General features: G+C 37.3%; 1 protein-coding gene across 1 annotated transcript in view; it reads left to right on the top strand.

Moving 5' to 3' along the window:
• Window positions 1-14,919, top strand: part of cfap58 (cilia and flagella associated protein 58) — a 144,239-nt gene that overhangs the window by 62,163 nt on the left and 67,157 nt on the right. Inside the window, exon 13 of the mRNA XM_051703265.1 lies at window positions 378-601. Within this exon, the coding sequence (XP_051559225.1) occupies window positions 378-601 (224 nt within the window). The remainder of the gene's footprint in view (window positions 1-377; window positions 602-14,919) is intronic.

Below are 14,919 nucleotides of genomic sequence, written 5' to 3'. Positions count from 1 at the left end.
AATGTTATAATGAAAAAAATCAGAATGGCCCTTTTCTGAAAAATCAAATCATATTTTTCTTTTGATTTTGGGGTGAAATATGAAACATATGTGAGTCAATTTCCCAATTTTCACCATTTTTTTATTTTATTTATTATTTTTTTTTTTTTTACGTATTGTTTTAGGCGTTATCCTGAAAACACCGGCACACTGTGCTGAGTCATCAAACCTTTGCAGAAAACATGCAAACACTTGCTTATTTCTGTAATATATTGCCATACCTCAGTCAAAGGTGAAACCCCATCTGAGGTTTTTCTCACAGTAAGCTGTTTGTTGTCTCTTATCTCCATTTGTTTACTCTTTGTACATGTGTTTGTGGTGTGGCCTCCGTTGTCAAGGTGATAAGTGAGCGCGACCTCCTGGGGACGCAGTTGGTGAAGAGGAACGATGCGCTGGCATTACTGTATGAAAAGATCAAAATCCAGCAGTCCATCATGAACAAGGGTGAGATGCAGTACAATGAAAGAGTCGAGGATATCAGACTCCTGAAGCTAGAGATCAAGAAACAAAGAAGAGAGAAGAACATCCTCAGCAAGACTGTCTCCAATGTGGAGGATCTCAGGTAACACATGGGGAATAAGGATTTGGGAGCAATTGCTATTTTGCATCTTTTCAAATGTATTTGTCATATATGGAAGTATTTCCAATTGCTCCAATCACACTGGAACACTTCACACCGAACATGATTTTGCATTCATCTGCGCTGTTTTTTTTTATGTAAACGCACTAGATGGACGTCTTTGACCATTGTGCTGCGTCTCGATGTTTTTTCAGTGTCTTGCTCTGGAGCAGCACAGTTTTTTGGAAGCCATATTAGGTTAAAAAGAACATCAACTTTTAAAAGTGAGTCTTGAGACACCTGCATTCTGTTATATTCATTGCACTGTATCTATTTCTTTTAGTACAAAAACGCATTTTGTCTGAACTAAGGCCTGTTTCACACAATGCGTCTGGAGCATATTAGCAACAAAGATTTTAATTTCAGCAACTGTACTGACAGGTTACAGCATTCACACTGCACACGTTTCTTAAAATGAAACAGTGAAAATGCGCTGTAAACCTGTTTGTCTGTTCTTTTACAATATAGCTTTTTAAAATAACATTATGGCCATTATCAAAGGTAATGCTCATTGTTGTAACTCAGAAATAACTTTATTTTGTGTTTATAGATGCAGCACTGTTACGCAGCAGACACTGCACAATATTTTTTGTGTGAAAATTCAATGCGTGCCTGCTGACATTTACATGCTGCAGATGCAAGATGTGTGAAAAAGGCCTAAGATTTGAATTTCATTTCGTTTTGTTGTTGTGAAAGCTGATACAGTTGACAATTAATCGAGCGCAACCGAGTCTGTTTGAAAAGAGGGTCTGAGTACAATTCATGTGGACTACAAGGTTGGTCATAATTGCGGAAGTTAACCACTTTTGATAGTACAATATAATGCATTTATGATTGCTTCTTGTATACAAATTGTCTTCATCGAGCAGCTTGCATACTTTGCATCTCTTTCAAAGCACCTGCAGCAGACATATGCATACGCATGTAAATTTTGGTGGTAAAATCAAAGGGCAAAACATGAGAAAAACAGTAAAACTCTTTGTTACCTACTTTCAGTGGTGATACATTGCAACAATACAAGCAAACATACCATGGTTTGGAACCAAGTAACTGTGAGTTCAGAAGGAGGGCAATGGAAATCAAACTTAGGTTTGATCCAAGCAAACGAACATACGTTAAAACAGCCCTAGTTTTTCATTCTAACATTTAAACACTCAAAACATCTCAGAGGCAGGTGTTTCATCCTTCATCAGAAACTCCTACTGACGCACACTGTAATAGTATAAGGACATAATGATTATGCCTCCATCAAAGGTATATATCACACCGAGAGTGAGAGAGTTTATTTGGTGCTTGTCAGACAGTTCTCATCAGTATTGACCTGTGAGAGGTTTATTGATATTTTCAAAAGCTGTAATTCACCACTATCAATAACAGTCATTTTTTGGTCACAATGGACAAGAGGAAAAAAAACCCGAAGAGTTCTTAGCTGAGTACAAAGGAGATGGCAACAACTTCCTGTTTTAGTGGAAAGTTAGGTAACGACTGAAAGCAGGAGCAGGTCTCTCCTATCATCCAAACGAATCCATAATATATGCTGCTTCTTAACCTTTTTATAACTATTTTAGTAACATGTGGACTGGTGTTAACCTTTTCCACCCTCTCTCAGGCCAATGCAAATTCACTAAATATTCAATGAGTCTGAATTATGCACTGATATTTCCATCACCCTGAAATTATTTCATTAATTTAATTTTCAAGGGTTTTCTGCAGAGAATGAGAGAAAAAGCTATGGAAAGAGAGAAACAGGGACTTTTTTATTTGGTAGAGATCTTTAATGGCCACTTGAGCACAAATCTCTAACTTCCATTCAAATCTAAATCATACTCAAAGTTGGCTTTAAAAAGAAACTGAAAACAAAGATAATGAATAGCAATACAAAATTACAAGCTACAAAAATTGTAGTACTACAAAAATAATTATAAATATAAAGTAGCATTTCAGTAGTAAATTTGAAGACCATCTTTTAAGACTTCATACATAAAGCTTTATTACATGGCTCTCTGGAATATGTTATTCTGATTGGTCAATCAATGTCAAATATTTTTTTAAGTGAGTGCTGAAATGTAAAATTTAATATAGGCTTTAGCAACTGATTTCCTAAATAAAGTGGCAAGAAAAGTATGTGAACCCTTTGGAATAACCAGCATTTCTGCATTAATTATTCAGAAAATGTGGTCTGATCTTGTCCTAATAATAGACAAACAAAGTCTGCTTAGAGTAATGACAAACACTTAGTTGTAGTTTTCATGTCTTTATTAAACATGTTGTTTAATTTTTCACAGTCCATGCTGGAAAAAGTATGTGAAAACTTTAATAACTGGTACAGATTTCTTTAGCAGCAATGTCCTCCACCAGATGTTTCCTGTATATGTTGATCAGCTTTCTACAATGCTGAGGAGGGATTTTACACCATTCCTCCCTTCAAATCTGTTTCAGTTCATTCATATTTTTGGGATTTCTTGCATGAACAGCCCTCTTCAGGTCATGCCACAACATTTCAATTGGATTAATGTCTGAACTCTTACTTGGACATTCCAAACCACAAATTTTCTTCCTATTTAGCTATTCTGTTGTTGATTTGCTTGTGTGCTTTGGGTCATTGTCTTGTTACATCTCCGAGCCTCTTAAGCTTCAGATGATGGACCGCTACCCTGTCATTGTCCTGTACAGTGCATTCAGAAAGTGTTCAGACCTTCAGCCTTATGCTAACATGCCTTAAAAAAATCACATCAATCTACACTCCATACCCAATAATGACAAAGCAAAAACCAGATTTTTGATAACTTTGCAAATTTATTAAAAATAAAAAAATGAAATATCACATTGACATAAGTATTCAATGTGATATTGCTATGACACTTGAAATTTAGCTCAGGTGCATCCCATTTCTCTGGATCATCTTTGAGATGTTTCTACACTTTGATTGCAGTCCACCTGTGGCAAATTCAATTGATTGGATATGATTTGGAAAGGCATATCAGAGCAAAAACCAAGCCATGAGGTCAAAGGAACTGCCTGCAGAGCTCAGAGACAGGACTGTGTCAAGGTACAGATCTGAGGAAAGCTAAAAAATGTGTTTTTTTAAAAATCGGCTGCATTGAAGGTTCCCAAGAGCACTGTGGCCTCCATAATTCTTAAATGGAAGAAGTTTGGAACAACCAGGACTCTTCCTAGAGCTGGCCGCCCGGCCAAACTGAGCAATGGGGAGGAGGGCCTTGGTAAGAGAAGTGACCAAGAACCTGATGGTCACTCTGGTTGCACTCCAGAAATCATGTGTGGAGATGGGAGAAACTTTTAGAAGGACAACCATCACTGCAACACTCCACCGATCTGGGCTTTATGGCAGAGTGGCCAGACAGAAACCTCTCCTCAGTGCAAGACATGCATAAAAGCACCTAAAGGACTCTCAGACTGTGAGAAACACTGTCTCTGGTCTGATAAAAGGAAGACTGAACTGAGTGGAATCAATTCCAAGCATCATGTCTAGAGGAAATTTGAAGGAAAGCTGAATGCAGCAAAATACAGAGATATACTTAATGAAAACCTGGTCCAGAGCGCTCAGGACCTCAGACTGGGCTGAAAGTTCGCCTTCCAACAGGACAATGACCCTAAGCATAAAGCCAAGACAATGCAAGTGTGGCTTAGGGACAACTCTGTAAATGTTCTTGAGTGGCCCAGCCAGAACCCGGACTTGAACCCAATTAAACATCTCTGGAGAGACCTGAAAATGGCTGTCCACCAACGGTCCCCGTCCAACCTGACAGAGCTTGAGAGGATCTGCAGAAAAGAATGGCAGGAAATCCCCAATTCCAGGTGTGCAAAGCTTGTCGCATCATACCAAAAAAGACTTGAGGCTGTAATAGCTGCCAAAGGTTCTTCAACTAAATATTGAATTAAGGGTCTGAATACTTATGTCAATGTGATATTTCAGTTTTTTTTTTTTTTATAAATTTGCAAAGTTATCAAAAATCTGTTTTTTGCTTTATCATTATGGGGTATGGAGTGTAGTTTGATGTGAAAAAATATTTAAATCATTTTAGCATAAGTCTGCAACATAACAAAATGTGAAAAAAATGAAGGGGTCTGAATACTTTCTGAATGTACTGTAAAATCGCTTGGTACAATTTTGAATTCATTGTTCCCACAGTACCCACGTTTCCACTATCGGGCTTAACGAGGCCGTGCTAATGCGTGTCAGGGCCAGTTGACTTCCCACCGACACTTCTGGTGCTGCATTGTGCCTCCTCCGGGCTTCTCAGGGCCAACTGCCAAGCACATTTGGCCTGCCTATTACCCTTGGGCCAAAGAAGGCCAACTGGGGATTGAGGCGGAGTCAATGCCGAAGGCGAAGTTTAGCTGTGTATGGTCAGAGGGTCAACATCAAGATACTAATTTCAAAATTTTTCATATCCAGCTTTCCTTAACAGATCAATGGAGAATGGAAAATCATCAGTACTGGTCAGTAGACTAATTGAATTTTGATATTTGGGCTGATGAAAAGGTGCAATGTCAGATCGACGGCATCTGCTGAAACAAAGACGTGATTAAGTATATTTTTCCTAACTTGCCAAGTTGTGTATCCAGCGCCCAACGGAACAGTTTTGGGAAAATTAAAAATATTTGCGGGCACAGTACAAATCCACATTCATTTCGAGGGCTAGCTAGTCTTCAGAGTCTGATACCTCAGCTTGAGTTTCCCTCATGCTTATGTAAGGGTAGTCAGCTGGTAGGTAGATGTGCAGTATGTAAACCTCACTCCCCTGGCCTCAAGAGGCGCACTAATGACTGGCACTAGATGCTGTAGCCTTTAGCCTCCTTGTTAGTGCGCCCGCCTCCCACAACGGAGACGCCAGTTCGAATCCTGTTCGGAGCGTTAGTACATGTTCTACTGATCTAAATTTTTTTGGGCTGCGGGGCTGTTGGCTCGATGGTGGGAATGCAGATAGATTTTGCTCTTGCAGCTCGAGGTCCGAGGCTATTGGCCCCAGCTGCCCATTTTTTTAGCCCTGGCTCGCACTGGCCCGATGGTGGAAAAGAGGCTAATGATTGCAAGCTGTCCAGGCCCTAATGCAGCAAAGCAGTCCCAAACCATGATGCTTCCTCCACCATGCTTCACTGTTAGGATGAGGTTTTAGTTTTGGTGTTGGTGTGCAATGCCTTTTTGCACCAAATATAATGTTTTGCTTTTCTGCCAAAAAAAATAATTTTTTGTATCATCTGTCCACAAAACATTATCCCAGAAGCTTTGTGAAGCATCTAGGAGGTCTTTTTCAAACTTGAGACATACAGCAATGTTTTTTTTTTTTTTTTTTTTGGAGAGCAGAAGTTTCCTACGTGGTGTCCTCCCATAAACACCATTCTTGTTCTGTGTTTTTTCTTATAGTGGACACATGAACAAAAACTTTAGCAAGTTTAAGATATTTCTGCAGATCTTTCACTGTTACCCTTTTCCTTCATTTGTAGACAGTTTGTCGTACTGTGGATTGGTGAACATCCAGGTCTTTAGAAATTGTTTTGTAGCCTTTTCCAGCTTCATGCATCTCTACAATTCTTCTAAGATCCTCTGACATTTGTTTTGATTGGGGCATGGTTCACATGCTTCTTGAGAAGTTCAGACCCTGTCAGTTCCCAGACTGTACTGTTTTTACAGGGCAAGGCACCTCTACAATCTACACCTACAATCTCAGCTCACTGACTATAAAATTTGCATCTAAATTGGCTTTTTAGAAGTCATTAGCCAAGAGGTTTGCACACTTCTTCAACCCTGGACTGTGAATGTTTAAATGGTATCAGAATCAGATCAGAATCAGAATGAGCTTTATTGCTAAGTGTTCACACATACACAAGGAATTTCTTTTTTTTTTTTTTTTTTGGTGATAGGAGAAACAAGTGCACACAGAACATTACAGTGAGACAGAATAAAAAAACAAGGTAAGAGTATAAATAGACATACAAATAATAGGACATATAACAGAATGGCATATGTACATGTGCAAGTGGTAATGTATGTGCAAGGTAGGGGTATGTACAGTTATTTAATTAAATATTTGAATTTACATATGTACATGAGACATGTATTTACATTATTGCAATATGGTGGACTCCAGAGGCAGTTTAATTGTTCATGTGGGAAATGGCCTGAGGATAAAAAATGTTCTTGTGCCTGGATGTCCTGGTGCTCAGTGCTCTGTAGCACCAGCCAGAGGGCAACAGTTCAAAGAGGGAGTGAGCAGGGTGTGTGGGGTCCAGAGTGATTCTACCTGCACATTTCCTCACTCTGGAGACATACAGTTCTTGGAGGGCGAGCAGGGGGGCACCAATAATCCTCTCGGCAGGTCCTGAAAGATGGTAGAGCCCAGGAACCTGAATGACTTCACTACTGCCACAGTGCTGTTCGGGATGGGGGGGGGGGTGATTTCTCCTGAAGTTCACTATCATCTCCACTGTTTTGAGCATGTTCAGGTCAAGGTTGTTGTGACCGCACCAGACAGCCAGCTGTTCAACCTCCCATCTGTATGCAGACTCGTCACCGTCACGGATGAGGCGATGACTGTGGTGTCATCTGCAAACTTCAGGAGCTTGACCATGGGGTCCTTTGCAGTGCAGTCATTCGTGTACAGGGAGAAGAGCAATGGAGAGAGAACGCATCCATGAGGAGCACCAGTGCTAACAGTGAGGGTCCCGGATGTGAGTTTACCCAGTCTCACTAACTGCTGCCTATCTGTCAGAAAGCTGGTGATCCATCGACAGATTGGGGTGGGCACAGAGAGCTGGGTCAGTTTGGTTGAGAGAAGATCAGGCATGATGGGATTGAAGGCTGAACTGAAGCTCACAAATAGGATCCTTGCATGAGTCCCAGGTCTGTCGAGGTGTTGCAGGATATAATGCAGCCCCATATTGACAGCATCATCCACAGACCTGTTTGCTTGGTAAGCAAACTGAAGGGGGTCCAGCAGGGGTCCAGTGATGTCCTTCAGGTAGGCCAAAACCCATCTCACAAAGAGGGGGGACCGGAATGATGGTGGATCATTTGAAGTAGCAGGGAACTTCACATTGCTCCAGTGATCTATTTAAGATCTGTGTGAAGATGGGGGCCAGTTGGTCAGCGCAGACTTTCAGACAGGCAGGTGAAACACCATCTGGGCCTGAAGCTTTCCTAGACTTTTGTTTCCAAAAGACCCAGTACACATCCTCCTCACAGATCATAAGTGCAGATTGCAGGAGGGGGAGGAGGGGGGTTCCAGGAGGTGTTGTGTGTGTGTGAAGTGAAGTGAAGCTTAGAGTGAGGGAGGGGTGTGAGACTGGGCTTTTCAAACCTGCAGTAAAACACATTCAGTTCATCAGCCATTAGTTGACTCTCTACAGAGCGAGGGGGAGGTGTCTTGTACTTGGTGATGCTTTTCAGGCCTTTCCACAGAGATGCAGGATCGTTGGCAGGATCAATGGTATATTCAGTATTGACAAGAACAAGTGACATTTTTTGTTTGTCATTACTTTAAGCAGATTGTGTTTGTCTATTATTAGGACTTAGTTGAAGATCAGACCACATTTTATGAATTAATGCAGAAATGCATGTAATTCCAAAGGGTTCACATACTTTTTCTTGCCACTGTAGCTGTGCTAGTTGCATGTCTCTCAGATCAGTCTCCTCACAAAAAATATATAAAAAAATAATTTCAGCTCAAGTCAATTTTCTTGTACATTTATTTATTTCACAAGTAGCCATATATAAGCGGGATAATATACATTCAGCCAGTCATTATCGCAAAATGAACCTCCTCTGGGTGGTATGAGGCACCGGCAGGGTGATACAGATGAACCTGTCTGGGTTTATTTTGCAATAATGACCATCAGACCAGCTTACCATATAACTCTACATAACTTTACTTTATCTCTTATTAATCGGCCGCCCATTTCTGCAGGTCATATGTGTTTAACTAGTTTGGAATAACATGAGGGTAAGACGATGATAAATGATGGTAAATGATGATAGAATTTAGATTTTTGGGTGAAAATTCCCTTTAACTCTTAACAGAGAAAGGCACAAGTGTGATTATCCTCCCTTTGCTGTGGAACATATGCGAGAGACATTAAGCCAGAGAAACTATTCAGCAGCCTCGGTTCCAGATGGGTTGACTTTATGCCGAGTTTAGATGCCAAGTTCTCTGCAGATATACAAGCCTCCATGGTAAACAGGTGGCAAATTTTGGTCATTATTGCTGTCATCATTGCCTCCCTCCAAGAAACTGACTGTAGAATCTTGCTGTGAAGCAATGTTTTCTTTTAGCCTTGAGAGTACCAGGGCCAAGTTTATGAGATGAAAGTCTCAAGAGAAACACAAAACCTTCTGCTTTCAACAGAACACTTGATGTGGCAGGACCAACTTTATTCTACAGATCTATTTAAAAGCAATAGTCACCACCCAATTCACATTTCTCCATAGTGTAGTCTAGACCCTGCTCTTGTTTTATAATGTCCACTAATCATGGTCTACTTTCTTGGATGAGCAAATACAAATTCAGCTATTGCTGTCTAGTCCAAGTTTACAAGGCACCATTTTTCACAAGGTTGCTTCAGGAAAGTTGATGATTGCAATCTTGTGACATTGGAATGAATTTACTGACCAATAACAAAAACAAGTCATATGGATTACATTTATGATACTAATATGGTGCTTTTTGGTAACACTTTACAATAAGGATCTATTCATTAACATTAGTTATTGCATTAGGTATCCTGAACTAACAATAAACAATATTTTTTCAGCATTTATTAATCTTGGTTTATGTTAATTTATTAAAATACTATTGTTCATTGTTGGTTCATGTTTTTTTCATAATGCTATATCAAATCTTTACTACTACAACTTTAAATATCAAAAAGGTATTCAATATATGTTTAAATTAACATCAAACCAAAAAATGTCCTGCAATAATTTTGTTCATTGTTAGTTCATGTTAATTAATGTAGGTAAAAATTTTAATAAATACAATCTTATTGTAAAATATTACCTTTTTCTTTTTCTTTTTTTTTTTGTTATTGCTGAGCTTGTACTCATTTATTTTCATTATATGGAAAAGAAAGAGTATCCATTATATTCTTCCTAAATTTACCTGTTGTGTTTCACAGAATAAATTAAGTCATAATGATTTGGAATGACACGCGGGTGAGTTAATAATGATATAATTTGGGTGAACTTTTAGTTTAAGTCATCTTTCTTGGGTGGCAGTGTCAAAGCTACCAGTTGAAATCTCAATGAGATAAACCTGGAATCTCATAGAAAGGGATTTGTGGGAGAAAGGGATTTCTATTCCTGTAAAGTGATCCAAGCAGAGTTGCTGTACTGCTGTTGTCACCTATTGAAGCATAAGGTGCTAGGGTGATGACTTTGATTTGATGGCGCAGTGTTAGTTTGTCAACTCACGGCCCCATGGATAGTTTTCCACAAGCTGGTGATACTGTATAATTTACTACTTTTTCAATGCTTGTGCATTTTACTCAGCAATTGCATTGTATACTATACACAATCACAGATAATGCTATATAAAATATGTAAAAAATACCTTTCCATAAGAAGCCCACTCATTTCATGGAAAGATAGATTGGAATGTAAATAGTAAAAAAGAATAATAATGATAGCTGTATGAAATCAATGAATCAGGGATCATGCATACAGTGTATTGATAACATACACTGTTTTAAATCATACATCGATATGGTCTCAGGCTTTTCACCAGATCAAATTTATCATGAAAATGTATTGCCCACATTTATTGATAAGGTTTGAGGCTTTCCAGTGAAGTTTTAGAAAGGTAAACTTGTATTGATCAAAGCCATAGGGGTTGTTCAGACAGAACACGTTTTTGTGCTATAAAAAGCTAGATGCAGAGCAACAAATAGAACAGAACGCAGGTGTATAGATTTGTGTTTATAAAAGTTTTTTTTAACTTGACACAGCATTTAAAAGACAGCACTCATGCATGTCATGCTGAAACAACTGTGAGACACAACACAGCAATCAAAATGTCTGTCTAGTGTATGTTTACATAAAAAACTATTGAAAAACAGTGCAGTTTGATTCAAAAATAAGTTGTGAATGGCCCCTTACTGCAGATCTGTTATGAGTGTTGTTTGACTTTGCAAAAACTCACCACCTTGATGATAGGGTTTTGTGGTTGGTTGCCAGGATGTTGCTAGGTGGTTGCTTAATTATTTAAGTCAAAAGATCCCACCTCCATGTCTCTATGGTAGGGACCCTCCTTCAGTGTAAGTCTATGGATTTTTATTTATTAATATTTTTTACATATTTTATCGCTTGGCTGCCAAAAATTACTTTACAACAATTAGAAAGATGATTGCTTGTGAAAGTAAGAGCACACCTCTCCTCAATAAGACACAAAGTTTAATGTATCATTCATGTCCATAGCTCATCACGCTGAAGTTTAATTATTAGGGTGAAGGGTTTAGAACAAACTAAGTATGAGAGTAATAGTAACAGTGATGCTTGCCATGTCATGCACCACTTATTAACAATGTGATACTGATTGTGATATACTAATTTTTTTACTAAATCTGGCCATGATCATTTATGTCATAATGAACTATACTATACTGTATTGCATAATTTGGCTTACAATACTCATTAGAAGATTCAAATCAGAGAGTGGAATGAACAATAGAGGACATGTACCAATGATGCAGAGTGTGTGTTAGATGTTTGTCTACTGTAATGAGAAGGTCTTTCCATTTCAAATTATTTCAAAGAGCCCTTACTCAAAAATAAATCTAAATCTGCCTGAATCACAGGATTACCCTTATGTGCACATCACATCAATTAACAGAGCTCTTAATTGAGCTTTATTACATGTTCTGCTGCTCTCAATTTTTTTCCCCTCCATTTCTTATCTTTTTATTTTATTAGAGAAAAATTATATAATTGCCTCTCAGAAAAAAAAGATAAACAGAATGAGAGAGAGAGAGAGAGAGAGAGAGAGAGAGAGAGGGAGAGGGAGGGGGAGGCAGATAGACCTTACCTTTGACATTTAGCTCAGTTGTGCACATTTTCTGCACAAAGGCCTTGAACTCTATCACTCCTTGTTTCATATGTGTACTGCTGTAGGCACATTTCTGTAACTGTTTCCACTCTCTCTCTCTTCCACCTATGTCTCCACTAGACCTTTTCCTCCATCGTCTCTACCTTTATTATTATTCTCGATTTCCATACAAGGCTCTCTCTCTCTCTCTCTCTCTCTCTCTCTCTCTCTCTCTCTATGTATATATATTTTTATTTTTTATTTTATTATTTTTTTCTGCTCAAGTTCAATATTTTACTTGTACTGGAATTTTTTTTTTTACTTGCCTGAGGCAAAAAACAAATACAAATACATTTTTAACAACATTTGTTTTATTAAAGAGTCAGAAGCAAAGTACTGTATATGTATATTGTTAAGATCTCCAATTTTAGCATTAACTTAATTAACTTAATAAAGGAAAATTCTAGATTCAGTACAAGGTAAGCTCAATCAACAGCATATGTGGCATAATGTTGATTACCACAAAATGTTAAATGTTAAATTACAAAATAATTTAGACTCATTCCTTTTTTTCTTTAAAAATGGTCACATTGAGGCACTTACAATGGAAGTGAATGGGGCCCATTTTTGGAGGGTTTAAAGGCAGAAATGTGAAGCATATAATTTTATAAAAGCACTTACATTAATTCTTCTGTTTAAACTTGTGTATTATTTAAGATTTAAAGTTGTAAAAAGTTAAGTAACAATCGTTTTAGTGTTTTATAGCATACGGTGCTTCGTCATAATGAAAACAAAGTTAAAATTGGATATAACACAGAAAAGGTTAGTAAGCAATTTTATTGCACTAAAATCCTGTTAACATGCATATTGTTTAAGTCTTGTGACTATACTTTTGAAACAGTGAGTATTTTAACTAGTGCTGTCAGTCGATTATTTTTTTTAAATGTGATTAATCACATAATTTGTCATAGTTTATCACTATTAATCACATAATTTGTCATAGTTAACCATGATTAATCGCATAATGTCATAGTTAATCGTGATTAATCACATAATTTGTCATAGTAAATCACGATTAAACGCATAATGTCATAGTTAATTGCGATTAATCACATAATTTATCATAGTTTATCATGATTAATCACATAATTTGTCATAGTTAATCACGATTAATCACATAATTTGTCATAGTTAATCACGATTAATTACATAATTTGTCATAGTTTATCGTGAATAATCGCATAATTTGTCATAGTTAATCACGATTAATCACATAATTTGTCAGTTTATTGTGAATAATCGCATAATTTGTCATAGTTAATCGCAATTAATTGCAGATTTTCAAAGTGCTGAAATTTTACTTTTATATACTTATTTTCCTGTCAAAATGTATAGATTTCCTTCTTAGGAAAGAAAACCTTCATACTTAGGCCAGCCATTTTAACCAGAGTTTTAATCTGATCTTCTCAAAATTTTGTTCAAACTAATTAAAACTAATGCAAAGTTATATTTATGATTCTTTTTTTTTAGTTCTTTGGAACATGTTCAATGCAGTGTACATGAAAAAAAGTCACTGTGCTTGGCTCTAAGATTGCTGCATGCAGCTGTATTTTGGTCTAATTATTATTACTTTGTTTTTTAATGCAGTCTTATTTCTAGAGAAATAACTGCACTCTATACAAGGTGAATGTTAATATTGTTAGTTAGTGTATAGTGGTGGGTGGATGTTGATGTTTATGGTGCTGATGATAATTGGAAACTGTTGCCTTTTGTTTTGTACAGTTTTTGTTTGTTTGTCAGCTATTGACTGCAGATATTATGTGCAGTGCCTCTTAGAAACCCCTACAAACACATATATACAGTGTATATATACACATAATCAATGTGGAGCCATGAAGGTATAAAAGAAGGTATGTGTTGTGTTTGTGAATGATTGTGTGCCAGTGTGTTTGAGTGTGGGCGAGAATCCTGAACTCTATAAGCGGGTTGATTAAACTTTAAGTCTGTGATATCAACCCTGCCTTCCTGAATAAATCAATCTCTATACCCTAACACACTCTCTCTCTCACCCCCTGTATCTCAATGCAAATCTCACTCTAAACAACAGCAAAGACACTTAGGAGGAGGAATAAAAAATAAAAAAAAGAATAAAAAAGCATATTAAAAAACAGTGTTTTTTTTTTCCTATTCTAAATCAGTTATTTATTTGTCATCATGGAATTAATTTGTTGACAGCGAAAGTTGGATGGCTTGCTTTGCTTTAGTGGACAGTGATGTATTCATGCGAAATGGGGCCATGAAGAGAGAATGGTGAGAGCCGGAAAAACAAAAGCATTGCCAAAAACACAATTAAAATGCATAAATTAAACCCATAGCTAGCAAAAAGCAAGCAAATGGAAAGGCTGTTTTTATTTTCCTGATCTTTACAGGAGATCCTTTCAGGGTTCTATTATCCTGTGTGTCCTGCAATAAAATGACCATTGACTAAGATTAGTAGTGTCTCCTAGAAGCAATTATGTCAGTAATTATGCTTTCATATCACATATTGTGTTATTGTCTTATATGTAGTTCCTTTGCAAAGTGTAGAAATACAGAAGACGTAAAATGACGGGTTTGACTATTTCAGCTACACACATTAATAACAAATGCATAAACTCAATAATAAAGTCAGGCAAACTCCCTTGAGAAACCTTTTTATGAGTGCAAACTCCCTAATTCCTATGGTTATTAAATGTAATGTTTATTAAGCACATACTGTAGGAGTATGATGTTCGGGTGTCCACATACTTTTGCCAAATACTGGATTTGTATATTAGGGGACAGATCCAGTTTAATAAAGTATTAATAAAGTAATTAAAATGTATTCTTTTAAAGATAAATTGGACTTCCATTTCCATTTTTTAAATAATAAAAAATATTTGGATGCTCTTAATCTTGACCTATTACCAGATGTAAATGGGGTCCAGCAGCAAGATTTATGCCTTGTTATGGCTTGTGTCTTAAGTATCTGTCTTGGGCGATCTGATCTCAAGTGGTCTGTGCTAAAATAGGGTATAAAAGTGCTGTAAGCTATAAAAATGGGGCCGATGCCGTTTTGAGATCCGATCACTCAACCCACTTTCAGAGGTAGACAGAAGTGCAATTTCATCGCATATGTAGTCTAAACACTAATGTGTCCTGATTTGTCTTTGAGAACTGCCTTCTCTCGCAACATGCAGTCATTGC

Source organism: Myxocyprinus asiaticus, chromosome 7 (assembly GCF_019703515.2).
Source record: "Myxocyprinus asiaticus isolate MX2 ecotype Aquarium Trade chromosome 7, UBuf_Myxa_2, whole genome shotgun sequence".
Taxonomy (NCBI): Eukaryota; Metazoa; Chordata; class Actinopteri; order Cypriniformes; family Catostomidae; genus Myxocyprinus; species Myxocyprinus asiaticus.
Note: the sequence above shows the minus strand (reverse complement) of the source record. Positions and strands in the feature narration are given on the sequence as shown.